Source organism: Balaenoptera musculus, chromosome 7 (genome assembly GCF_009873245.2).
Source record: "Balaenoptera musculus isolate JJ_BM4_2016_0621 chromosome 7, mBalMus1.pri.v3, whole genome shotgun sequence".
NCBI lineage: Eukaryota > Metazoa > Chordata > Mammalia > Artiodactyla > Balaenopteridae > Balaenoptera > Balaenoptera musculus.
The window spans coordinates 111541321-111568412 of NC_045791.1; the positions used below are offsets into that span (position 1 = coordinate 111541321).

Below are 27092 nucleotides of genomic sequence, written 5' to 3' on the forward strand. Positions count from 1 at the left end.
GGCTGTGCTCGCCCCAGCGTAACTCACAAGTTACTCTCTGAAAGCCATTTTGCTTACCCTAAACCCCATGGACAAAAACACATTATCTGAAAATTAAAAATAGTTCCAGTGGTCTAGGAAGGCCACAGATCTCCTTTGCAATCGTCCTTGCCATTTCAGTTACGTAAGGTCAAGTTTACATAATACAAAGAAGAAAGCATTTCAGAATTTCCTTCTTAGCAACCTCCAAACGTTTGGTTATGTAGTTCACCTAACAGCTGGGTTGCAGTAGGAAACAATATTACTTAATAGTAACAGTTGAAATATTTAAAAATAGAAGGTGTTTCTTCCACTTGGCAGAAGGAGGAGAGAGGGCAGCAGAGGGTGGCCTGAAGCAGGGCTGCGTTTCTGAAGGTGAGCTGGCCTTCTCCAGCGTGGGCTGGGGGGCGCCCTCTGGGGTAGCGGTGAGCATCCCCCCCGGGCTTTCCGGAAACCAATGTGCCCAACAAGGAATGCAGCATCCTTTCAGGGCTCTGTGGGTCATGGGGGCGAGGAAGGAGGTCAGGTTCAGACTGTAGTGTGTAGAAGGAATACCTGGGATGCTCGTCAAAAAGTCAGGCGCTTAATGTACGTGCAGGGAAGTTGGGAAAGTGACTTAGCCTCTGCAGCTACTACCACCGGTCATGGCTGAAGGGCCAGCAGCGCCAGGCAAGTTCCCTGTTACCATCGCTACCGCCGTGACTACCGCCAGCACCAGCGAGCCAGTGCGGGGACCCAAGCTCTGCTACGGAAGGCGGTGGGTGGCCTGTTCCACAACGTGGACCCTTACTCACCTCACCCTGCAGCAGGCGCTCCCGGTTCTACCCAGCAAGCATGACGTGGGGAGAAACGCACTGGTACCTCTAAAAGATCGTGGCCTGTAGGTCAACATTATAAACAATGTCCAGGGCATAGACGGGGCAGGGAGATCCACGCCCTCGGGAGATTTCATTTCCACACTGTCTCGACACCAACGACTCAGGATTCTCAAAGATGCTCAGCCCCAGCCCCAGCCCCCGCCCCCTCCCGCGCTGGGGCTCAGAGTCTCTTTTCAACACACCCATGTCCCACACCAGCCCTCACCTTCGCCCACGGGCAGCTTTGTGTTCCCCACCTCAATTCACAGCAACTCCGCCATCCAGACGCTCAAAGACGAAACCCTGTGGGACCTGGGAGCCTTTGCTGCAGTGCTGGCACTTGGACACACCTCTCCTTGAGCCACAAAATACAAAGAAAGTATATGGGACTAAAAATAACGGCATGCCTGTTGCAGTTGGGGCAAATTATGGACAAAAAGATACAAAAGACCAAAAAACCCAACTGTCACTTCTGAACAGCCAGGAGCAAAAGCTGGGCACTGGGCGTGCCCCCCTGCACACAGCACCACCACACGGGTGGGCAGACCACCTCAGCCACCCCTCCCACCCGACCCCATATAAGGAACCAGCTCACACCCCCCTGCCCCCAGGGAGCGAGCAAGGGAAACTTACTTGTTTTCTCTCCCAGCTGCTGCAGCAGGGGCCCCAATAAAGCCTGGCCTGAATTTCTTGTCTGGCCTCCGGTCAATTTCCATTGATTGGGGAAGGCCACGAACCCTGGTCAGTATCACCTGGAGTTACCATCCACTCCTCTGCATCCCTCCCAGCTCACCTGCCACCTCAGTAAATCCCACTTACTTCCAAACAGCTCTAGACCCGGAGCAGTTTCAGCCTGCCCACTGTGTCCACGCCAACTCACTGTCTTTACTGGTCATCTTCTGCTCCCTCCACTCTAATTTGAGCTCCACAAACACAGGGATCTTTGCTTTATTCATAAACACATGTATCCCAAGTGCCAAGGGAGGTGATGGGCACCTAGAAGGGCCGATCACTACGAAAGAGTGAGTGAGTGAGCCCAAAGCCTGCCTTGACAGGGAGGCCTTCCCTGACCACTTCATTTAAAACTGCAGAAACCCATCTCCACGAGAACTCAGCTGTCCTTAATTGCTTCTTCTTCCCCACAGTGTGGATCACCTTCTAGCATCGTCTAGCGTTCCACATCATCTACTGCCACCAAGTTGGATTTAATGAGCCTATTTAGAATCCTGCATCTGACAACTAGAGAATACAACTCTTCTAAAGCACATATTGAAGAGTCATCAACACTGGCCATAAAGCAAGTCTCAAAAAAATTCAAAGGCTTAGTCACCTCTAACCATAATACAGTATATTAGAAATCAATAACAAAAAGATTACTTGAAAAAGTCTGCACTTCCAGATGAAAAACACTTCTAAATATCTCATTTTTTCAAAGAAAAAAGAATCATCAAACACATTTTCAAGAGGCTACAGATTAACTACTATAAACTAGAACTTGAATACTACAAATAGAAGTTACCAAAGCATTTCCACTTGTCTCCAGAGAGAACTACAGAACCTTAAACGCTTACAGCAAGAGGAGGAGAGGCTAAAAATTAATGTGCTAAATGTTCAACCTAAGACTTTAGTACAAGAATATCCACATAAACCCCTCCACCAAAAAAAGCAGAATGGAAATAAGAACAGGAATGAAAGGAGGAGAAAATAAATGTACACGAGTATCACCAGAGGCAGAAGTTGGTTCTTTGAAAGATGACTGAAACGGACAAAGCTTGACCAGACTGGCAGAGTGTCCCCGGCTCCGACGACACCAGGTCTGCGTGTACCCTGTCCCCCTAGAAACCCAGGCGGGGTGCGGAGGGCGGGCTGGCTCGGGGAAGGACGGGCACGGCCAGCAGCTGGACTCCGCAGCCTCCCCACCCCTCAGCAGGATTCCCAGGCCGACTGCACGCACGGTGCTCAGGGGGCACTGCGGGGACCGAAAGGAGCGCAAGCCCCCTCCCCTCGGGCTCCTGACTCAACCGGCAAGACCCCCTCTGCTTCTCCCCGTCTGCCCCAACCAGGCACCCCTGCCCGAGGACACCTGGTCAGACCCCGGCCCCACCACGGCGCTTGGGAGCCAGCCTGCCAGGGACACAGAGGGCCAGGGCTTGGGTCTAACGGCTGCTGGACGGTACGAGTTGCTGTGAGGTTTCTCCTTCAACGACCACACTTTACCCTCCTAGGGGGCAGGCTGTTGGCAGGGCTGAATGATACAGCATGTTAAGTGTGACCACTTTCCCAGCAACAATAACAGCCATGGACGAGAGTTAACAAGAGTTGTCTTCCTGACCCTGCGGAGACACAGTTAAGCACTTTTAGACACATTTAAGGGGTTCCCAGACTCTGGATATATCTCATTCACACCACGTAGCCCTGAAGTACAGAACACAAAACCTGGTAATAAAGAGACAAAAAGATACAAAGTGCTTTGCCCGCAAATGATGTGCTCATGCATCCAGACCTTCCTGGCATCCGTGATGCTTCCAATGCACAAACAGAGCAAAATCCTGAGTTGGAAAAACACTGTATCTTCTGCCTAAAAAGCACTTTCAAATACACCACGAGGACATTAAGGTTTAATGCTCTATTTTCTGTGTCAACACAGATCTTAGGGTCACCACTGCCGGTACCACATTTATTCCTACAAGATGAAGAAACGGGGAGTCGCCGACCTCATCCCACTGGGCTCGTGCGGACCTGTGGCCAGCTTCAGGCGCACCCGAGCACGCGAGACACTTCCCAGCCAGCCTCCGGGGGCCCGCTACGCCGTAACCGGTAAATGTTTGCTTCTCTTGGCTCCTGTTCCCTCCTTCAGGCCCCACAGCAAGCTCCTTCTAACTCTCCGCGTCTATGGCAACAATCACAAAACAAACTTAATGGGGTGCGACAGCTGGTGATAAACATAAATAACCCAAACAATCCAATTTCCACCCTGGTTGGGAAGGCCTTTATCTTCCCTCCTCAAGCGCTGAGGATACCGAAAGAACACAGCTGGGGAACGAGGCCACCGCCATGCGGGGCAGAGTGGGCCTTGGTCGGGTGCCAGGGGTGGGCTCGGCCAGCCAGCCCGGGACGGGGCACCTGAGAGGCACAGGCGGGGCATTTCTGGTGGAAGACGGCAGACCAGACACCATCATTTAACCCCACTCCTCCAGAGCCCACTAAAAAAAATCACCAACACAACTGCAGATAAAAGGCAAATGAGAGAGAACAAAGTGCTAGGAGAAAACACATGGGTGAAGAAGGGGCACCTGCCTCAGCAGATACAAGAAACCGAATCAAAGCATCCTGAGGCTCAGGAGTGGCAGGACCCCCGACGCAAGAGAGGGACCCGTTCCGGGAGCACAGAGGCCCCCGGACCCCTGCGCAGCCCGCAAAGCAGGAGACTCGTCTTCCGGGAAGGTCAAGGGTGCTGCAGTGACAGCGCTGCCCACCGGGTGCCGGCGGCCTGGGTCACGCCTCCCAGCCGGGTGAGCAGTCTGACCAGCCCCACGGAAGTCGCGCCAGAGTAGGGCACGGAGCCCCGGCCGCCAGCACCCCCGAACCCCCGAGGGTCCCCAGCCTCTGGGTGCTCTGTCCTAAACACGAGCGGACAGGCCAGGAAAACCGTCATCGTGGAAGGCAGAGCCCAGACGGACAGACAACAGCACCTGGGTAGCAACCTGCTGCCCAGGAAGCAGGGCAGCCCCGCTGCCCAGGCGGCCCTCAGCGTGGAAGGCAGGCCTCAGGCAGACAGGGGAACCGGGCCTCGGTGTCCGGAGGGAAAGCCGTTTCCAAGCCCATAATCGCACACCCTGGTTTGGTGAGATTTGAGTGAACATAATAGGGAAACACAAGGAAGAAGAAGAAAAGAGAAAGGAGGCAAAGAGAAAAGCGACAGAGACGGAGCCCAGCCGGCCCCTCCGGCTCCTGGCACATTCGGAGCTGACAGCTCCACAGAAGCCCAGACAATGCGGACCACGTAACAGGTGCAGCTCTGTGCCCTGACGGGCTCGCAGCTGCAGGAACCCACACGGCTCCCAGCCTCGGGGCCCTTGCGACCGACTGTTAAGGCCAAAGGCAGTGAGTGACAGCGGGACGAACGGGGGACGGGGGCTGGATTTACGGTACGTGAAGCAGAAACGTGAGGACGGCTTGGCTTGCTCTCCTCTGGAAACACCATCCAGAGGCACAGGATCCAAAACTTTGTCCCGTAAAGAACTACCGGGGGGATAATCCATTTCCTAGTTGGTAAATTCCACTGCCAAGTGAATTTATCAGACTCGAGAGGGCAGAGGCCCCTGATGGGGAGCGGGCCGGTGCCGAGGCCTGAGTTCTGCAGCTACAGCCTCTGTCCCTCTCCTCTCTGGAGCTCAGTCCCCAGGCAGAAGGGTGGTTCCTGGGAGCACTTCCTCAGCCCTGGGTCCTGAGGGCCGGCGCTGCCACGCTGGTTGAACTGCTGAGGTTCTCGTGGCCACAAATCAAACCCGCACGTGCACCTGCACAGCTGTCGGCAGAGAGCGGGGACTGCCAGCTCATCCGCGGCGACGGGAGTCCTCTCTCTGTGGGCCAGACCCACGTGCCAGGCTCAGCATTAAAGATGGATACGTCAGCATCAAACATTAAGTAGGTCCGGGAGCTCGACGTAGCAAAGAAGCAGGCAGGCTTCTAACTTGACGACGCACAGCATTCAGAGAAAAGCCTTAGCAGACGTGAGCGCTCATCCTCAACATAACTCCAAGCATTTTTGCTGTTAAGCTTCTCTACACCGGCTGGTGTTGCTTTGTTTTAAACAGCAGTCCTAGGGGCCATCACAAAGGCCTTTGGGCTGGCTGGGGGGTGGCAGTCACGCTGGAGGGATCAGCAAAGCCGGGGCGGTGGGCGGGCAGACCACAGGGTAACAGTGAGGCGGAGCGCAGGGAAACAGAAGAGGGATGGAGAGCATCGCGGGGCCTCCCGTGTGCCCGATGCCCGCCTGCTGCCCGGGCGCCCGCTGCCTCTGCCAGGCCGAGCAGCCACGTGACGCCAGACAGGCAGCCCAGGCTCCGAGGAAGTGCCACCAGCTCAAGGCCACACGGCCAATGGAAGGCAGGCAGATCCTGCTGCCCGGCCCCCAGGCCTTGCAGCAGCTCTGCTGGGCCCAGCCCTGACCCTGCCCTCACTTCTTCTAACACGGAGCCCAAAGCGGGAGGGCGGGAGTGGAGCTCTCTGTAACGGGGTGAGGAGGAGAAGGAATGGGAACAGAAAGACGTTCTGCGTTTGCACCACGTGAGAGGCTGCCCCTGCCTGGCACGGCGGTGCTCCCTGACAGAGGCACTGCCCATGGGCGCTCGCCAGTCTGGTGGGAGAGGGGACAGGTGCGGGGGCTGGGAGGGAAGCAAGTGGCCAGAGAGAAAACGGGGAGACTCTGAAGACTCCCAGGAGGACAGCTGGGAGACCGGGAAGGGCTGGGGAAGGAGGGGTGGGGAAGGGCAGCCCTGGGGATTCTGAGTGGTGATGGGGAACCTGGAACCTGGGGATGGATCCCTGGGCATGACACCTGGTGAGCAAGGCGGTGACACAGGAGGACAGCGCAGGACGGCGCCCCCTGGTCCAGAACCACTCTTGGCTGTAAATCTACCTGTTCCCCCAGGCGACCCTGAGGCGTTTCCAAGCAGCTCATAGACGCACGCAGCAAGGCAGGGCCTCCACGGCCGGGGCTGTGATGACGCTTTGGTTCTGAAGTCACGTGGGCTACAGACGCCTAAACCTGGCCTTTACGTTATGACTACTCACCAGGCCCGCACGTGAACTTGAAGGAGGGAAGTGGAAAAATTCTCAACCTTTGTTAAAACTAAGCAAACAAACTATCGGAACCTTTTTCTAATTTTTCAAACTGTTGGATTTTACTTTATGTCTTTGTGTTCTATATTTTCATTTTCCTCCACAAATTAAAACAAGCTCACAGGAAAGGCAAGGCAGGCCACCTCTTTGGCTCGTGCACGTGCTCTGTGCCCCACTGCGCGCCTGCCCGCTCTCTGCTGCAGCCGGAGGGCAGCCGGCCTGCGGGCCAGCGGGGAGCTGTCACCCAGCGATGGGCCCCTGGCCTGCAGAGAAGAGCAATGTGCAGCGTCGGGCCTGGCCCCAGAACGAGGGGACCAAGGTCCGCTCCCTCCTGGGGTGGAGCAGGAAGTAGCCTTAGGGGCCCCCAAAGGTGGCTATCGACCCTTTACTGTGCTACATCTCAACCCCAGAAACCCAGCTTTGCATGAAAAACACACAAAGGAGGATCCGGTGAGAAGTATGACAAGTGAGGTTTTGTTACGGGGGATTTATGATCACCGTGATGAACCGCTTCCTGTGCAAGGAAGGGGCATCTCCTGAAGCTTTCCCCCAGGTCACGTGTGTCCTCACGCTGGCATTTGCTTCGCATTTTCTCTCGCCAAACCAAACCAAACAACAACACGACATGCCTGGGAGGCATGGTAAGTTTCAGGCACCAGCTAACCTCAGATAGCTCCTGTTCCAAAATTCGAGGACAGTCAAGCAATTCAATAACCCCTTTGACAGTGCAGTGGTCAAATACTCTGTAAGATTTGGGAATCCGTGGCTAGAGCCAAACCTCACTTTTTTAAAATTAGTTTGGATAAAGTTCTCTAGAGTTGGGGTAGTTTCTTCAAGTTTCCAGAATTTTCTTTTAAAAATTACACCCCTGTTATACAGCCTTGAAAGGAAACCTCGATAACTCTGACTGAAACCCACGTTTACGATGAGGGCGATGGAGCCTGTAGCAGAGTCTCCTCTTTGGTCAACACCCCATCCTTAAAGCCCTGCTGGTCCAGAGGTCCCCAGCATTCTCCAAAGTGATCTTTTGCTCCAGTGGCACCCCCTGGAGAACAGAAATGGGTCCCCGCCCCGTAACTGACACGCCGGGTGACCCTGGGGAAGCGGCCCTGCTACTCGCCTCTGGCGGGGAGCAGGCAGGAAGGGCGCGGGGCCCTCCAGCAGGCCACCAGACTGGGTGCCTCGACATGCCTCCTGCTGTATCTCAGGGCTCTTTTCCTCCCCTTTACTCCCGGGCACCGAGGCTGCTCCTCCAGCCCCTTCACTCCCCCCAGGCGCTGAGCACCTACACTGTCCAGCTCAGAGGGAGCTCAGCTTCCAGGTGTGGAACCAGCATCCCACACACTTACTACAGTGTCTCTTTTCTATACTAAACATGCCTTGCTTTTATAATCAGGGAAAAAGTATGTTACTTCCCCAAAAAGTGAAAGTGATTCAGAAATGAAGGACTGAAGTGTTTTTCAAGTCCCCTGGCACAGGCAGGTGTGTGATCTCTCTCCTAGAGGACCACCTCTCACCTCTTCCTCTGCCCTCAAGCCCCACCATCTCTCCCGGCCGAACTCTGAGCTTCCAGGGAACCCTCCGCGGCTCCTGCCACCCTGTCTGCGTCCCAAGTCCCCACCCAGGAAGGAAAAGGACAACCTCCCAGGAAGGGTGAAATGGTGTACCCTCATGCATAACTGTGACACTCCATTTAGTCCAAAAAAAATGAAGAAATAGGATGCTCACACAGAACAACAGTAATGAAGGAGATGTTGCAACTAAGTGGTAGGCACATGGTTGTTATGTTTTCTCTCTTTTATAATAGAACTATTTCACAACGCAAAACTTTAAAACAAGAAAAAAAGAAACACAAAAAGAAGGAAAGGCTCGTTTGCATATAAAAAGTTAAGGGGGAAGGTGGAGGAACCAGAATGAATCCAAAATAAACAGCATTGTAGCCTGTTCCTTCCGCAATACAAACTTTTCTAGTAAGAGAGATTCTTGCAGGAATGACCTCAAGTCTCAAGTCAAAATGGCCCAAAAATAGAAGGTATGAATAGTGCTTTTTTATTTGAGGTAAGACTTTACAAGGACTAACGTATTTAAAGAGAACCATTATCCGAAAGGCGGTTGAGCGTGCTGCCATTCATGGCCAGGAACAGACTAGAAATGAGCAGAGATCCAGGAGGGGAGGGCCACGTGGGCACTCCTCCACGCACAGCAGAAGCTGTACGTTCAAAGGAACAAGCTCCCATGGTGAATGCCTGAGTGATTCCTGCCAATTATACGCATGCATCAGTTTGTTTTCGTACCGCCGAGGGTCAAAAGAGTACTTAAGATTAAACTCAATTGTTGGAAAATGTGCAACAGCAAACTGGGATCGACATAAAAATACATCTAAAAATGTTTCCATGCCCGTATCATAAAAATGTGGCTTAACAGAAGTCGTCGTACTAATTTTCAAATTATTACGTAAGCTGAGATTCACATTTCTTTGTAGAATGTAGTTTACAGTGGTTGGAATGACCAAAAATGGAGTGTTAAGGATGCCCTTCACTTCAGCAGCTTCTAAGGCTCAGCTCACGGCGAAGCCTCCGTGGCTGGCTTGGGGCGCGCAGCCCTGTGTACGCCCCTCCTTCCGCTGCCGGCTGCTCACGGGCACCATGTCCCCCCGGTAGAGTCACCCTGAAAACACTGACCCCCGATGACACCAGAAAGCACAGCCTTATCCTCTGACTCTGACCAATGGAATCTGGAGGTGCAGTGTTACTGGCTCCAATTTCACCGGGGCCCCCTCCCCGATATGCCGTCTCTCAAGTGGGGCGCTGCCCCCAGAAGAAGAGAAGGGGTGTAACAGACCCCAGGGGCTGTCCTAGCACCTGAACACCGGCACTGTCACAGCCACGTCCCATGCCATGTTCAGTACCCGCCCACAGGACATTAAGAGATGACATTTCTCCAGGAACTACTAAAAATCAGACACAGAGACTTGATCTCTGTAAGAATCCTGCAGAGGCGGCATTATTATCCCATCTAGGAAATAAAACCGAGACACTCGGCGGCTTGCCTAGAGTCACACGGTCAGTGGGTCACCAGGATTCCAGGTCCCCTCCGTCCAGGACTGCAGTCCATGGTCTGTCTGTACGTGGAGCTGGGAGGCCCATACGAAGTCTCGACCAGCAGGGTGCGCTTGTCAAGCCAGAAAACTAACTTGAAGCCCACCCACTTTCTGGTTCACTTGGAAACCACCTTTTCACAGTCTATCAAGCTACTGAAAAGCTTCTTGCTCCATCCCACACTGGGCGAGCACCAGGAAACTGTCTGAAAATGCCCAAGCTACACAAGGCACTGGCAAAATGAACTCAAGAGAAAGGGAAATCAGCACTGGTTCCCTTGCTGGGGCCAAAATGAGAAAGAGAGCATCTTCGTCTTCGGCTGCTGTTTCCAAGCCCTCTCCCCCGCCCCGCCCCCAGCGTCCTCGGTTAACAAGTAACCTGCTCCACGGGCGGGTGGAGGGTGAGGCAGAGGCGTGAGCACCCCTGCAGGAGGCCGGAGCGCCGCAGACAAACAACCCGAGCTTCGCGTCTGGGGAGAGGCCAGAAATGATCCTTGGCAGGCTTCAGAGAATCTCTGTGCAAAGAAAGAAATCTCTTCTTTGACACTTCCAGCCCTGCCTCAAGCTTCTTTTTAAGAGGACGGGGAAGGTGAGGCGATGGGTGGGTCAGCCGGGGGCCGGGGCAGAGGCAGGCATCTATGTGCCCCCCGTCTCTGCCAGTCCTGCCCACGGAGAGAGCGGGCAGAGGGGGGACGGGGAGGCTGGGGTTCAGGAGGTGCCGCGGGGGACAAACCACATAGACGGAGGCCTTCAGGACACGGCAAAGGCAAGGGGCCAGCAGTGCCGCCCTCAAAACGCTGGCTTAAGAACGTATGTGGAACGCTGACAACGGTTCCCTTACATACACCCTAGGCCTTTACGAGGCTCGTTTTAGTCTCAATAAGGCCAAGGAGCCCGTGAAGAACGGCATCCGGGCTCTGAGTTGAAATCCTGGAGGACAGTAGATGGAGGGTTAGTGTTGTACAGAAAGAAAAAGAAAAAGCTCCCACGGCCATATGGATTTGGAAAACATTGCCTATGGCATGATATTTAGGAATCTTATATAGGGAATGAGAGACTTCTAATCACGGCTGATGCTTCGTCGTCAGTTACACACGGAAAGCTGCTTAGGAGACATCACTGACTCACTTTCCCCCCGAGGAGCCTGGGGCCCTGGACCCAGCGTGACCTGCCCTGCGGTGTCGCCAGCTCAAGCTCAGCGCTCTTCCCCCAGACTCTCATACAGCTCAGGGCCTGGAGTTAGACCCGAAACAAGCAGTTCTTACCTTTGGGAAGAACACACCCCATCGGAGTTCAAGACAGAAAGGACCTGCATGTCTGTACCACTTACTTAAGAAGCATTAAGCGAAGCCCACTACATTTCCAAAACCAGTGGCCTATTTTACCCCAGCAAAGAGCAGCCGACTTCCGTGGACCTGAGACCCCACCCCTTTCTCTCCACAGCCCCCCAGGACGGCGGAGCCCCAAACACCCCTTCGGTGGCGCCTCGTGCGCAGCAGGGCTGGGTGCGCAGACTTACCCGAGCCGGGCATGTGGTTCACGCGGGCAGGGTTTAGCAGCTCCACCGGCTGGTCTCGGCCAGAAAGTCCATCTGGAGGACAGAGAAAGCATTTGGCTTCAGAAACTGCTCGCATTTCAATTAAAATACTTTAAGCTCCAGGTCTGCAAGGAGCACTTCCCTGCAAACAATGGAAATGCATGTGTCCTTCTCCCTTTTAAAGGAGACTGGTGTTATTTTTATTTGCTGAATCAGAAAATAAAAGACCCTTTGTCGAACAACCCAACCAGTGCCCATCTCGAAGATGGCAAACACCAATTCCTGGCCTGAGGGCGTCCGGCCCAACTGTTGTGGTTTTACTGCTTTTCAGCAGCCGCCTGATACCACTCAGGGTTTCTGCAGAGACCACAAGCAGTACGACGAAGACAGACGAGTTACTCATCCTCTTCCCAGATATGGACCCGTGGCCCGAGGGCCACAGAGACATGGCCCCTGGAGGCCCCGGCGAGAGCGGCCGTGGGTGTTGCCCACTTGCGGGACAGTCAAGGAAACTAAGACAAACAAACCCGCTTTTAGGAAGATACTGGGCCAGGTTCTCACAATGGAAGGAATCGTTTCTCCCGGGTCCACCTTCCGATCGTGTTCTGACTGCAAAGATGGCACCGAAAGCACACCCCCCCCCTCCACCTGGCACAGGCTGCCTTTAGACCACATTCCCTCAGACAGACAAGAGAGAAACTCCGGCAAAACTTCCAGGAATCACACTTTTGGTGTAAAATTAGCTTCTGACAACTGGTGTGAACGCCCGCAGGGACAAGCGCGTCATTACTGACGCTGCCGTGTGGTCGGTCACACTCGTTACTGATTTTACGGAGAAAGCACTGGTTTCCCAGAGCGGCCATCGGCCCCCTCGGGCAGACTTGCAAATCGTGACAAAAACACTTAGGAGCAGGTCTACTGACTCTGCACTAAGGCTTTGCTTTTTGCCCCAAATGGACAGCACCTCAGGCAGCCTTCGAATGCAGTGTTCCGTGACCCATGTGTGTCTCTGGAGAGGTTCAAAGTCCAAGGACAAGAACAATGACCCCGAGGAGGTCCCAAAGCGTCTCCTGAGAACTGCAGACCCTCCCAAGGAAGCGGGGAGGCCTGTGAGCCGTGCTCCCACACCCTCGGGGGAAACGAGCTGCTCCCCTGCGGTGCCGGCCGCTCCCGGGCCACGCGGGGACTCAAACGCTGGGATCTGGGGTCTCCGCTCCACAGCCAGCCACCCCGCCCCCATTCTGGCAGCTTGAAGGTAGCAAAGTGGCTCTCACAAGACACTGGGCATACGTGGGGTTGGGACAGTCCAGGCTCCCCGAGTCAGGACGAGGGCTGGGGGCACACCCATGCCCAGAAGCAGACCAGGCCCGAACGCGCCGCTGACCGTCTGCACCAAGGCTTCCCTCCAGGCATAACGACCCACCCTGAGATGGTCTGATGCTGACCTGCGGACCTAATGCCATGCCCTGTGAGCCCCTTCACCGCCCCTCAGAAAGGGGCCTCAAGACAGCGATGGAAAGCACTTTCAAGCCGTTTTTCCTGAACGTGAATAAGTGAAATGAAAATTTCATTTTCAAAACTAAAAGGTTCAGAAAAGTCTACACGTATTTTTAAAAATCCTAATCCCACAGTAAATACTTTCAGAAACACCAAAAATCACTTTTGAAAATCCTAGTCTAGCTGCCATTTTCCGACGGCAGGGGTCAGGAGCAGGGTGCTTAGAGAGCCAGCCTGCCGGCCCTGCAGCTGCGTCTGAGCGAGCCTGGGGCATTCTCTCTGGTCCCACCGCACCTGATGTGTCCCCCCCCAAACCGTCATCTCCTCAGTGTCCACCTTTAGCTTCCACCTGAGCCAAAGTTCTAGAATCAGACACAGTTTAGAAACTCAGAAACCAGCACAGCTGCCTCTTTTGACAAATGAGGAAATTCCAGCTCCCGGGGCCGGCGCAGTAGCACCGGGCCTGCGCCCCGGCTCGTGTGAAGGCCTTTTCTGGAGTTTGGATCGAGCTGCTTGTGTCTGCCCCGAGCCCTGCAGGTCCACTTGCTCCAAAGCCACGTGTCCCATGATGCCTGATAACGTGACGTCCAGCCACGCTGAGGCGGGAAGACGCACCGAGTAGCGAGAGGCCGTGAGGCTGGGTGCACCGCCGGCAGCCCGTGCCCGTCCCTCCCCCCGCTCCTCTGCAGGCCACCCCATCACCCTGACGCCCCCAGCACACCCCACGCCCCTCACTCTGAATGGAAGGCCACAGAAGCCAAAAAACAAGAGGTCTTTCCACAGAAGGCAGTAGATAGAACGGCAATGGGCAGAAACCTGAAGCAAGAAGGCACCGGGCACCGGGAGACGAGGCCCAGAGAAGGAAAGCTAACACCAGGCCTCCCAGTCCCGGCCCTGGAGTCTCCCGCTAGCTGGTCTGGGTGCTCGAGGCTGGCAGGCCCGGGTGTGTGGCCCCGGGCATGCGGTGAGGACCCTGACATCACAGGGCGAAGACCCAGGCTGAGAACACGGAGGCGTGCAGGGCCCCCTCGAGTCCCTGGAGGATTCAGATCTAAACATGGAGAGAAGATATACCAAGTCCACAGACACCTGTAGCAGGGCCCTGTGCGGCAGGGGCTGCTCAGCACGTGCATGACAGTTTTAGGCACGAAAGTCAGCCGTGGGGACAGATGTGACGCAGCATTGTGGCTCCGTGTCACGGGGACCAGAGCTGGTGACAAACACCACCGAGGGCCTTACACATCCAATTCCGTATCACAGGGCTCACAAAACAGACCTGAGGCTGTGCAGCTGGACAAAACCCCAGGACAGAGCAGGGACAGAGAAACTGCGTTTGAAGGGGCAGGGGCTACAAGGGCCAGGAAAGACTGCTTAGAGCCCAGACGTAAGCGCCCACCAGCGTGTGACCACGTAGCCATGGAGCAGAGCAGCCAAGAAAGCAATGCAAGGAAACAAGGAGAAGGGAATCAAAGCACGACTTCCTCTTGGCCCGTGAAACACCCCTGCAAGCAGGTTTCCACCCTAATCTCTCTCCACTTGAGAGCCTAATTTTGGAAACCTCGCTGGATGGGGCTGTGGTACTTCGTGTGCTCAAGTGGCATTTTATCTGGCTCAGGGAGCTGGCGGAGGAGCACACATGCAGCAGAGAAGCAGGGAGCATGAGGGTCCTCCGTGTCTCCCTCACCACGTGACTCGTCCGTGAGTGAGCACAACGCACACGGTGGCACATGGGACGGTGGCGGACACGTGATCATGCTCGCATAGAAACAGCGCGGCCCATTTAGAGATGATGGGGTCCAACTTAAAAGCAACACTTGTCTGTAATTCAGTGTGATGGGCAGGCGGTATCTCTAACTAGAATCGTAGCCTTTGGAGCCAAAGGAACCTAACTCCCAACTCTTCTGGCCTATTCCCCGCCTTTACACGTGGGAAAGCAGCACTGCAGGGCTGAGCAATGTCTGCGAGATCATGTACTTAGCAGCCCAGAACCTGGCTCCGTCACAACTAGACCAGACACAAGCCTGCACTGGGCCTTGTACTCTGTACTCTGGTACTCAGCCAGACCTGTGCCGTTCAACCAGGGCTTCCAGTCACCAAGACCGAGTCCCCCCCCAACCCCTAGGAATTTGCCCTCATCTGGATTAAGAAAGAAAGAGGGGAAGAAAGTCGAGAAAGATAGGAAAACACCAGAAAAAAAGACAAGAAAAAGGGGGAGAAAAAGAAATGAAAGCATATCATAGTTGTAACTCCCCACTTTTCAGGTTCATTTTTCTAAAATTTCTAGAAAACAGCAAAAGAGTTCATAGAATCTTCTCTGGAACCCACTGGAAAAGTCAAGCAGGTCCCAGAGACACAGGCCCAGGGAGGCCCCAGGCCCCAGCCACACCAAGAGGTTGTATCCACGCTGTGAAGCCCTGCAAGCTGCCCACCCGGCCCCCACCCCACAGAGCACGTGGGTCAGGCCACGCACAGGCCACCAGCAGGTGCTTGCATAACGTGGATACTGAAGCCATTTCGATGACAACTCCCCCATAACCTACAGGACGAAAAAATAAAACCAAAACTTAAGACCTTGAACAGAAGGGCTCAACCCCTTCCCTGATGTACAAAGTTACAGAGGATCTGCATTTTACTGCCTGTAAGAGATTATGTTTCTCGGACCAATAAAAACGGTACACAAAACCCGATAAGAGACGGGGCTGGAGAGGCCGGAGGGAGGAGGGCGGAACTGTGACCAGGAAAGAGCCCCTGCCCTCCCCCCCCCCACCCCATCCTACCCTGATGGGGATGATGGGTGTTTCATTAAGGCCCAGTCTGCCTCTCCCTGAGGACCAATGACACAGCGCGTCTTTTCACATGTTTATTGGCTGTTCTGAAGTCAAGTCTTTTGCCCTTTTTAAAAATTGGGCTGTTTGCCTTTTTCTTACTGGTTGAGAATTCTTTAAAGATTGTCACCACGAATGGTCTGTCAGTCACATGTTGCAGACGTCCTTTCAGAGACTATAGTTTCCTTCCTTAAGGTTGCATTTATCAATCTTTCTTTTAAAGCTTTTGCTTTTTGTGTCAGGTTTAAGAAATTCTTCCTTATGTGGAGGTTGTAAAGATATTTTACCATATTGTCATCTGAAAGTTTTGTGGGTTTTCCCTTTTATGTGTAAGTCTCTCATCTCTCTGGTATTGACTTTTTTTTATATGGTATATAGTAGGGTTTTTGATTTTTTGGTTTTTTTTTTCCATGAGAACAGCCAAATGTCCCATTACCATTATTAAGAAGCCTTACTTTCACTACCTATCAGCAACATTAATTCTGTTACAAGCCAAACCTCTGTCCTTTTGGCCAATTTGTTCATACCTGTGCCAATAATCACACTAACTGCCATAACTCTACAACAATTCTTAACACCAGGCCAGGCAAGAATCTCTGCCTTCTGCAGAATCACCCTGGGCAATATTGGTCCTTTATTACATAAATTTTAGAATCAACTTGTTAAGTTTCACCAGCAAAGAAAAAAAAGAAGAAGAGAAAAAGAAAAAAGAAACTCTAGGACTGCATTGTATCCAGAATTTGGGGAGAACAGAATCTTAACAATATTATGTCTCCCAATCCATGAACATGGAATATCACTTCATTTCATTTCTCTCAAAAATGTTTTAGAATTTTGAGTGTAGAGATATTGAACACCTTTAGATTTATTACCAGACATTTGATGTTTTAAGTAAAATATTATAGATAGTATTTTAAATTTCAATTTCTCTCTGCTGATATATAGAAATACAATCAAGTTTTATATACTGGCTTTGTACTATAGCATCTGGTTAAACTCATATTCATTCTAATCACTTACCTGAAGTTATTTTGAATTTTCTACATGCAGAATCATGTCACCTATGATAATGACAGTTTGTTCTTCCTCTCCAGACCTGATGCTTTTTATTTCTTTTTCTTGCCTTATTCTACGGCTCAGATCTATGGTACATTATTGAATAGAAATAGCAAAAGAGGACACCCCTGTCTTGTTTCTGATCTTACTGGGAATGTTTTCAATACTTCACCTAGAGTAAGTATAACACTTGCTGTAAGTTTCTGACAGATAACTTTATTAAGTTAAGGGAAGTCCCTTCTATTTCTACTTTGCAAAGACTACTGTAAAATCATATATGTGTGCTTAATTTTATTAAGCTTTTCTGTATCGATTCATTTCGTTAAATAATTTCCCCTTTCATCTGGTAACTTCCTTTACTCATGTCAAACCAACTTGCATTCCTGGGATAAACCGACTTGGTTGGGTCCAGTGAGTTCTGAGGCAAAGGAAAGGAACAAAGTCGTACAGATATAAGGGATTCGAGTGCGGCCTGAAATCTTTTCTACTTTTGATTCCAAAGAGTTGGAGACCTAGCCACACATTTCAGCCTTAGTTCCACACTTGCTCTTTTGTCAGGTACATAAAAGAACTGGAAAAATTAATATTCTAAAATGTGCTTAGTGGGGCTTGTTCGATGTAGGTCACCAAAATGAAATGGGGGTGACAAGGCTGCCTGTCCCCCACTTTATATGACAGCAGGGCACACACCTCCTCCTTCTCACAGAGCTGTTTCCAGACCTGCGGCCACGGAATCTTCAGTATTTGGCAGCAGGAATAACTCAAAGTCTTCATTCCAGCCCATTTTCCTGTCCCTTTTTATACAAGCCTTTTATTTTAGAACAGCTGTGGATTTACAGAAAAATTAAAAATAGTACAGAGAGTCCTCACATACTCTGCACCCTGCTTCCCCTGTGATGAACATCTTACATTAGTATGTCTGGGCTGTCGTTAACTGAAGTCCATACTTTGCTCAGGTTTCCTTGGTTTTCCCCTAATGCTCTCTTGCCGTCCCAGGACCCCGCATGACATTTAGTCATCACCTCCCCTCAGCCTCCTCTGGGCTGTGATGGTTCCTCAGACGTTCCTTGTTTTTGATGACCTTGGCAGTTGAGGAGTACGGGTCAGGTGGTTTGTCGAATGCCCCTCAACTGGGATTGTCTGATGTGCTCCTGATTGGACTAGGGTTGTGTGTTTAGCAAGACCACGGAGGGGAAGTGCCACGTCCATCCTGTGGTACCACATCCCACCAACATGGCGCATCCCATTGATGTTGACCTTGATCACCTGGCAGAGGTGTGTCCATCAGGTCTCTTCACAGTAAGACCTGTGGCATTCTTTCCATATGGCATTCTTTGGAAGAAAGCCACTACAAACTGCCCACACTTGTAAAAAGGCCCGAGCTTTCCTTGACACATGACTTCTCAGGAGTTAGTACGAGTGGACCTGCTCCCAAGGAGGTAGTGGGAACACCGGGGACAGAGGGCAGCCCAGTTTTGGGTCCCAAGGGAGGAAGCAGAAGCCCGGGTACAGACGGGCAGGGCTCAGCCAGGCCCTCAGTCTGCATTTCCCAGACTCATCTTTGAAGGTTTGTGTGAGAATTAATTCTTATCTTGAGGGCTTCCTGGAGCCTGGTGAGAAGCTGGACTATTTTCTCGCAGTAAGAATGATGGTATGCCTCCCCTTCACCCCGTTTCCTCTCCCCTCTGATCTGTCGTGAATTCAGGTCTTACAGAGAACTTGCCAGAAGGTCTGCAAAGGAAAGGGGCTCCTCCCTAACAAATGTCTGAGTTTGGGTTTTCCCTCTGCCGCCCGGATCCTTAAGGCTCCCGTTCGTCTGTGATGAGGGTCTGGAGGGTGAGGTGGCCTCGTTTCCTGGCCACGGAGCCTCAGCTGAGAAGGAAGAGGCTTTCAGATCTGGAGCCGCACGTGGGTCAGGCCTGGGGAGACCAATGCTGGGGGGCGGAGGTGCTGAGCTCCCGCAATGTGGGGCCACTTCGAGGGCCGATCCTGCAGGATGGAAGCCCCGGGTCCCTACACACTAACTTAAGGAGAAAAGGCAGAATTCCTCCGGTGGAGATATTTGCGTTGCTGTGTGTGCTACTATAAAACTTGATGGAGAACAGTATGGAGATCCTTAAAAAACCAAAAATAGAACTACCAAACGAGCCAGCAATCCCACTACTGGGCATATACCCTGAGAAAACCGTAATCCAAAAATAGTCATGTAGGGCTTCCCTGGTGGTGCAGCAGTTAAGAATCCGCCTGCCAATGCAGGGGACATGAGTTCGAGCCCTGGTCCGGGAAGATCCCACATGCTGTGGAGGAGCTAAGCCCGTGCGCCACAACTACTGAGCCTGCACTCTAGAGCCCGCGAGCCGCAATTACTGAAGCCCACGTGCCACAACTACTGAGCCCACGTGCCTAGAGCCCGTGCTCTACGACGAGAAGCCACCGCAATAAGAAGCCCATGCACTGCAACGAAGAGTAGCCCCTGCTCGCCGCAACTAGAGAAAGCCCGCACGTGGCAACGAAGACCCAACACAGCCATAAATAAATAAATAAATAAATAAATTTAAAATATATATATATTTTTTTTAAAAAAAAGAGAGTCATGTACCCCAATGTTCATTGCAGCTCTATTTACAATAGCCAGGACATGGAAGCAACCTAAGTGTCCATCAACAGATGAATGAATAAAGAAGTGGCACATATATACAATGGAATATTACTCAGCCATAAAAAGAAACGAAATTGAGTTATTTGTAGTGAGGTGGATGGACCCAGAGTCTGTCATACAGAGTGAAGTAAGTCAGAAAGAGAAAAACAAATACCATATGCTAATAACACATATATATGGAATCTAAAAAAAAAAAAAGTGGTTCTGAAGAACCTAGGGGCAGGACAGGAATAAAGACGCAGACGTAGAGAATGGACTTGAGGACACAGGGAGTGGGAAGGGTAAGCTGGGATGAAGTGAGAGAGTGGCAAGGACATATATACACTACCAAATGTAAAACAGATAGCTAGTGGGAAGCAGGCGCATAGCACAGGGAGATCAGCTCGGTGCTTTGTGACCACCTAGAGGGGTGGGATAGGGAGGGTGGGAGGGAGACGCAAGAGGGAGGGGATATGGGGATATATGTACATGTATAACTGATTCACTTCGTTATACAGCAGAAACTAACACACCACTGTAAAGCAATTATACTCCAATAAAGATGTTAATAAACTAATTAATTAATTAATTAATTTTAAAACCCCTCGATGGAAAAAAAGTTTTTTAAAAATCAGTTGCCCTTTATAAGAAGCACGGAAAAGTACGCAGTTCTCGCGCCTGGTGAAAGGCGCCGACGCCGCCTGAGTGAAGATGGAAAGGACCGGCCAGCTGCTCGGAGGCCCGGCCGCCAGGATGGGCGCGCAGGGCAGGGTCTGCAGGCCAGGCTCGCCCGCTGACCCCCACCCCGGGCCCTCCCACGTCACGTGAGTCTGTGCGGAGCCCGCGGGGGTGTCCCAGGACGCTCAGGGGAGGCCAGCATTCCCTGCACCTGACCTGTGGAATCCTCCTACTGGAAGCTTGGCCCTCTTGTTCATTTAAATCATAAAAGGGGGCTCAGTACACTGAAATGTCACAGACGGAAATGATTCATCAGGTCAGCAAAATACTCACATTCCCGCAGGGCCCTTCCCCTGACCCCCCAGGGGTCTCAAACTCCCCCCAGCACCTGGCCTCCCTCCCCTCTGCTCCCCGCCTCCTTTGCTGAAGGGCCCCCCATCCCTCTGGCATCCTTCAGAGCCACATCCAACAGAGCCCCCGCCTGACTGATGCCAGCACCACTCAGGTGCTCCGTACACTCAGGCGGACCAGACGGGCACCTCCCCGTGACTTCTGCTAAGAGCCTCCAGCGTCTCAACCCATTAAATGTTTCTTTTCCTCATCATGCAAGCTGCGGAAAAATAGCAAAGTTCTATAATAAAGCTTGTGTGTGCCCATTAATATGAATTAAACTTTAATGAGCTAAGTGTTATGAATTCCTGAGGCATGTCCAACACAGTTTACGTGTACTTATCAGAGAAAATGAAAATGGAAGCTAGACCCTTTTTCTCTAGGCAATACTTTTCCTTCAGGAAAATCAGGCAGACTTTTGCAAAGGTCAGGGCTGATCTTTGAGGTTTTCTTGTCCTTCCCCTGGAAATCAAATCTAGCTCCAGCTACCAGTTTATAGGAAATACGTGTTTAAAGGAACAGGTTCAAAGGCCACCAGGAGGCTCTGATCCGTCAGGTGTGGAAGGACAAAATCGAAGGGCAAAAGCCCCAGCTCCTCGGGGCGGGTAGGAGAGCTGCTACAGAGTAAACACTGCAGACCCGTCACTCAGTCCCAAGGCTTGCATCCTGATTTGAACAAATAACAGTACCAAGACTTTTTTAAAGACAATGAGCAAAAATGGAACATAGCTTGGGTATAAGATGACAGTTGGGAATTAGTATTCATTTTGTTGAGTGTGACAATGGGATTGTATCTGTTAGAAACACACGCTGAAGTGTTTATGGGAAAATGCTGTGGCATCTGGGGTTTGTTTTAAATTCTCCAGGGGATAAAGTTTGGAGGGGGGGACCTGATGAAGTGGGAGTGGTCAGAAAGCTCAGGGTTTCTATGGGCACAGGGATCTCACTATATAGACTACAGTTCGTCTTTTTTTTTTTTTAATCTTTCATGATAAGAGTTTTCGAGAGATGCCAAGACATGCCCTCTCTTCCTGTTCCTTAGCATCTGTCCTCGCGTCACATCTGCCAGCTCCTCAGTCTAACTAGTCCTCTCAGTAACGTTCCTAACAATCTCCAGTTTATTACCAGCCCCTAGCCGTGCAAGCAAACAAACCCTCCCAGCTCACATTCAACTCAGCAAATGGGTCCTGAGCAACTGAGATGTGACGATGAGCAGGACACAGGCCCCGGCTGGTGTCAGGATGAACTCAGCCCCGGCAAGGGTGGACCGGCCCTCACCGATCTGAGATACGACCCACAGACCAGAAAGCTCTGGTAGTGAGGAAGGACACACAGCGAGTGTGGCCACCAGGAGGGGCCTGGACCAGAGCTGCCCGGGGCGGAGCAGGCTCTGTCCGGTCCCCAGGTCCCAGGTCCAGCTCGGAGCTGCACGACGGGAAGGAGTGAGGGCCAGGGAGGGATATGCGAGGGAGCGAGTAAAGAAAACAGCTTCGCGGGTGGGCAGCGCTGGAGCCCAGGCCGCTGTGCCCTGGGAGGCCAGACAAAGGCCGGCTCTGTTCTCCCTGGTCCCGGGCAGCCTTTCCTGAGGGGAGTTTCTCAGCTGCCTTTCAGATGGTCCTCCAGGGACGGTCTGCTCCTCCTCCTCCCTCCCTAGCGAGCCGACAGCTCTCAGCTGCCCCCATCGCGTGGCCCGGCCCAGCTCAACCGTTAATAAGTGACTTAGAAAATCAGGAGAAAGTGTCCTTGCCCGCCTTTGAAAACAGATCCGTCTCTGCTCCGGAGAGGCTGTCCCTCTGCCCTGTGGGGAGGACATAACTGAGTGAGTCATTCCAAAGCTGTTGGTAGAGCTCTGGAGACGTAGGAGGGGAAAGAACCTCGGATGCAAAAGGTGCAGATTTCTCAGACTCTGTGTAACAAATAATGGACCACAGAAGTCCCATGGGAGCCCCGCACAAGCGCACGCAGTGAACACGCATCTCTGCGCCGACGCAAAATAGCTTTCTGGACAGATACCCCCGGCTCACGTCCGTAATGACAAGAAGTAGCATAGTTACCGGCAAAGACTGAAAACTAGCTCTGAAGCCCACTTGTCCATCACCACGCTTCCTCTGGTTGCTCAGACCAATCCACACGCCTGTGAAAATCCACAGGCAATCCCGCCACCACTGTTTTCTGCCGCTGTCCTACCTTCTGAACCAACACCTCGTAACTGCCGAGCAGTCTAGGGAGCAAAGCTCCCACCTGAGTTCATCCCCTCACGGACAGAGCAGACCTCTGCCGGGAAGGAGGCCGTGTGGCCCCGGGGGACGCGGGGTCGGGCAGGCCTGGCTTCCCCAGCACGAAAAGCTTCATCAGTGATCACGTCGTTTCAACCCAGCCTCAGTTTCCTCATGTGTTAAGTGGAGAGGTAAACTGACACAGGAGTAGATAAAATAATGTAAATAAAGAAAAAGATACAAAACGTGCCCCTCCCACCTCATCCGCCCCTCTGTGATGCTAGCGGGCGGTCCCGCCTGCACAGAGGACGCACGTCTCATCCCACAGCAAGACACCCGATGGGGCGACGCATCTCCTGAAACTGTGGGTCAGCCACTAAAACCACTGGCTGGGTGACCAGCTCCCGCACGCTTTCCACACTGCTGAGCATGAAAGAGTAGCTGAGAGGTGTTTGTGGTTAAGTGACAGGAAGCCAGAAAAGAGGTACATGTTAATAAGCAGCTCACGAGAAATGAGCCACTAACTCAAAACAATAAACCCCAAATGGCCACTGGGAACAAGTCTGCGCAGTGGGAACAAGTCTGCGCAGGCAAGTTCACAGTGTGGCTGGAGAGCGTCTGCGGGGAGCGTGCCCCGGAGGCCCGGGCAACATGGACGCCCGAGCTAAGGCCCTGCTCACCCTCCCGGCCACGTCGGGCTCGAAAGCGCTGCTAGTTCTTTGTCTCGAAAAGGGCTCCTTTGCCCTTTCCCTTTAATGCAATGGGAGGGCCCAGAGGGACTGAGAGAGGCCGGACTGACGCGGCAGCAGCTGCCCCAGGGACACGCGACCCTCGTGTCCCTCCGGCCGACGTCTGCTGACGGTGTGCGGTGGCCACAGCGCCTTGGGTGGAGAGACTTTCTCCCCAGCTCTCTTTAAGACAATATTTAGTATTGATATAATTCATTGTTTCTAAACCATTGTTCTGGCCAGCTCCTAAACAACATCAATCAAGTTTACCTTCTAACTTAGAAATAACAGCTAACCAGTAACAGGCACTGATTAGGGGTCAGGTAACCGTCCAAGTCTTTCATTCACATCAGCTCGGTCAGTCCTCACCAGGAAACGAATGGCATAAATACTATTATTGTCCGCATTTTAAAGATGAAGAAAGTCAGCAAGAGAGATGGTGACGGTTGTCTTGATCAAGGTCAGGAAGTTCCGCCTCTAAGCGCTGACCCACCAAGCCACAAGGTCCAAATCACGTCATTCAGTCATTCAGCAAATTTTACTGAACTAGTTACAGAGAGATTGTCCTCATTCCAGGGGATACAGCCTTGAGCGACATCGAGTTCCAGCACCCCAAACTTCCACTAGTGAAGAGGAGGTGACACACATAAACAGATTGTGTGGGATCACGTGCTGAACAGGATGTGATGGGGGTTATTCCTTAGATAGGTCCTTGGGAGGTGGCGACATTTGAGCAGTGCCTGAATGGCAGGTGAGAAGGAGCCGTGTCAACTATCCCAAGGAAGAGCATCCTAGGCATGGGGACAGCACGTGCAAAGGCCCTGAGGTGGAACGAGCTTGGTGGGTCGCAGGCAGCAGAGCTGAGTAACCGGGTCTGAGTGAGAGAGACAGGGTCGGGGGGCCCCAGGCCTGGAGGCAGAGAGTATTGACCAGGGCCAGGAGGGACCGAAGAGGGGACAGAAGCAGGAAGAAGAGCTGGGAGGCTGTCTCTGAGGCCTGGAGGAGGACGGTGGCCACGGAGCTGGGAGCAACGGTCTGATTTGGGATCTATTTTGAAGGTGATCTGCCAGGACTTCCGGCTGGATGGGAGGCGGGTGGCTGGAAGGCAAGGCCCCTCTCGGAGTGTGAAGGACAGGGAGGGGACTGCGGTGGGCTCACGCGTGCTGGGGGGGGAGGCGGGAGATGAAGAACACAGATCACTGGCCTTGTTGGCTCTAAGAGACCTACTTTAAAGGGCAAACAGAACTTCGAAACCCCCTCTGATACTTTCCTTATGACTTTCTCAGAAAAAAATAGAAGTTCAGGATTTGTCAGTGGCTCAAAATTCAAGTTAATAAATATTCTCACTTGGTTTATTCCACTCATTGTGCCAGTTTTTAAGTCTGAAGGATGCTCTTCCCCGTCCGTAACAGCACCTTCACTGCTGTCCTAATTTCTGCCATCCAGACTCTCAGCATCTTGGGTGGGGCTGCAGCCTTCTGAACTACTAAGTTCTTTAGCTGAGCTGCTAAAGAAATAAAAAAGGAACTGGATATTAGATGATACCTACCCCACCCAGAAATCTTGTGTCAGGAAACGGTTCTTAAAATACATACCAGCGGTGAAAGTATGTTTCATGGATCTCGCTGGTTTTAGTGTCTCTCATGCCTTACTGAAACGCACAGTCCTACAGAGGCTCTTCATTTCACAACTTAACCCTCGTCTGGAGGAGGAGACCCGGCCGTGCCCTGCGGCCAAGCAGGTGTCTGCCAGGACAGCCTGAGCACCGGCCACCGTGAGGACGCTGCACGCTTCCCACCGGGCCGCACGTACGGCCTCCGGTTACAGGGACCGCCCTGGCTTCAGTTCCATTTCTCTGACCAGCACACCGTTAGGAGCCCAGTGCGCTCCAGACCCGGCCTCAGGCGCTGGCAGCCCCGCACTGACGGGAGGCCTGCCCGCAGGGACCGTGGGCCACGGAGGAGGCGTGCAACTCGTGACACCATTTCACCCTCGGCACCCAGGTCTCCAGAGACCCTGGGCCTCCTCACCAGAACCAGCGGGGTGGCAGTGAATTGGAGATTGGGCAGATGTGACCAGACACTCGTGTCGTGCGACCCGAGAACCGCGCGCCCTCCCAGGGGCTGTCGGGGCAGCTCCGCGTGGTGGCAGCTTGTCCCCAGTGGCTGCTCCGGGACCATCCCAGGCACCAGCCCCCAGGAGCTCCCCTGGGACAGGAGCAGCAGGCACAGAACAGAAGGCGCTCGATCACGGGCTTGGCGGGGCAGCAGCAGGAGTCCTGACGGCTCCGGGGCTGGTGCTCAGCAGTGACACGTGACACTCCACCAGGAAAAGTGAAAATCTCCAGGGCTCCGGCCCGGAAGTGGCCAGGAAAGAAGCCTCCTCCCCGACGCTGCCCTGCTCTGCGCCCCTGGACGGGAAGCAGCCTGACACCCGACTGTCACGTTCAGCCGGGCCCTGCTGCCGGGGATCGCGGCCAAAGGAAGACGGCAGAGGATTGGCTCGTGAGTGGCGCCCGGAGAAGAGCTGCCGGATCTGGGACTGGGTAACAGGCTTCCTCCGTCCACATGGTACCCCTCCGCCCCTCCCCCGTGCACCCCACATCTCATCTCAACTTACAAGTGCAGCCGGTGAGCCTGCAACGGGCCTCCTCACGGGCACGCGGTCCTCCTGGAGCGTGGAGCTCACAGATGCGCCAGCGGTGAGTGGACGCCGGCGGAGCGGCCGCCGTGGAGGGCGGGGGGCCTGCAACATGAGCTTCGAACCGTCTCAGGAAGCTCGACTTTCTCTCATTTCTGTACTACCTGATAACGTACAGCACGCTGTTCTTAAAGTTAGATCCACTGTCTTAACTTTTTAAAAGATAACTTCATAGAAGCAAGAGCGGGGCACAGAAACCACGCCCTGCAGATGCGCAGCTGTCAGCATCTCAGCTGATGCGCAGAGAGCCTTCCGGTCTCCCAGGCAGGTTCGTGCAGCCACAGCCCCACCGTCACCTGCTCCACGCCTCACATGTGCCCCTCGGAGCCTAGAGGACGGGCTCCCACTGCACGAGGCGGTCAGCTATTCAAAGGTGTCCACGCGTGCAAGAGAATTTCCTCATTATTATCTAATGCAGAAACACCCCAGCACACCCCTTCCTCCAGCAAAACTAGCTTTCCTGGGTCCTCTGAAAAGATGGTACACAAGCTGTAGAAATCACTATTGCGTTTTTGTTACACGCAAGATGGATATACTCTACAGAGCACAGCTTCCCCCAAATCAAGACGAACTAAACCTTATCATTATTCCTCTTGTAACCATTTTTATACAACACAAACTTCAGTTTCTAAAAATACAGTGATTACACTCTATCGTGTTCTATTTAACCTTCTAGAAATAGAGGTACTGAGAGGAGCAGCAGAGCGCTGTCAGACGTTAGCGGCGCGGACGTCAGTGACAGGATACGGGCGTCTGTCCTTTGCATTCTCTTCAGCCTGCGGTTTCTGCACGATTGCCGGGGAGTCCCGGGCACCCTGGCGGCTGGCACCGAGGTTCTGGCTGTGAGTGTAGAGACCGGGTGCCGGGCACCAAAGCCCAGATCTGCTCCTGGGTGCCCCTGACCTCACACCAACGACCTGACCTCATTTTCCACATCTGTAAAATGGGTGCATGGCTTCACCTCACAGGACTGACAGGAGGCGATGAGGCTCCCCGAGTAAAGCGCCCCCG

The 27092-nt window shown here is 52.9% G+C and overlaps 1 protein-coding gene across 13 annotated transcripts in view; it reads right to left on the reverse strand.

Moving 5' to 3' along the window:
* HDAC4 (histone deacetylase 4) overlaps positions 1–27092 on the reverse strand; it is a 290984-nt gene that overhangs the window by 142261 nt on the left and 121631 nt on the right. For 12 of the 13 annotated variants that reach the window (XM_036857353.1, XM_036857352.1, XM_036857359.1 and 9 more), the window contains one exon: positions 11336–11407. The exons of the other annotated variant lie outside the window; for it this stretch is intronic. In XM_036857353.1, the coding sequence (XP_036713248.1) occupies positions 11336–11407 (72 nt within the window). The remainder of the gene's footprint in view (positions 1–11335; positions 11408–27092) is intronic. 13 annotated transcript variants of the gene reach the window in all.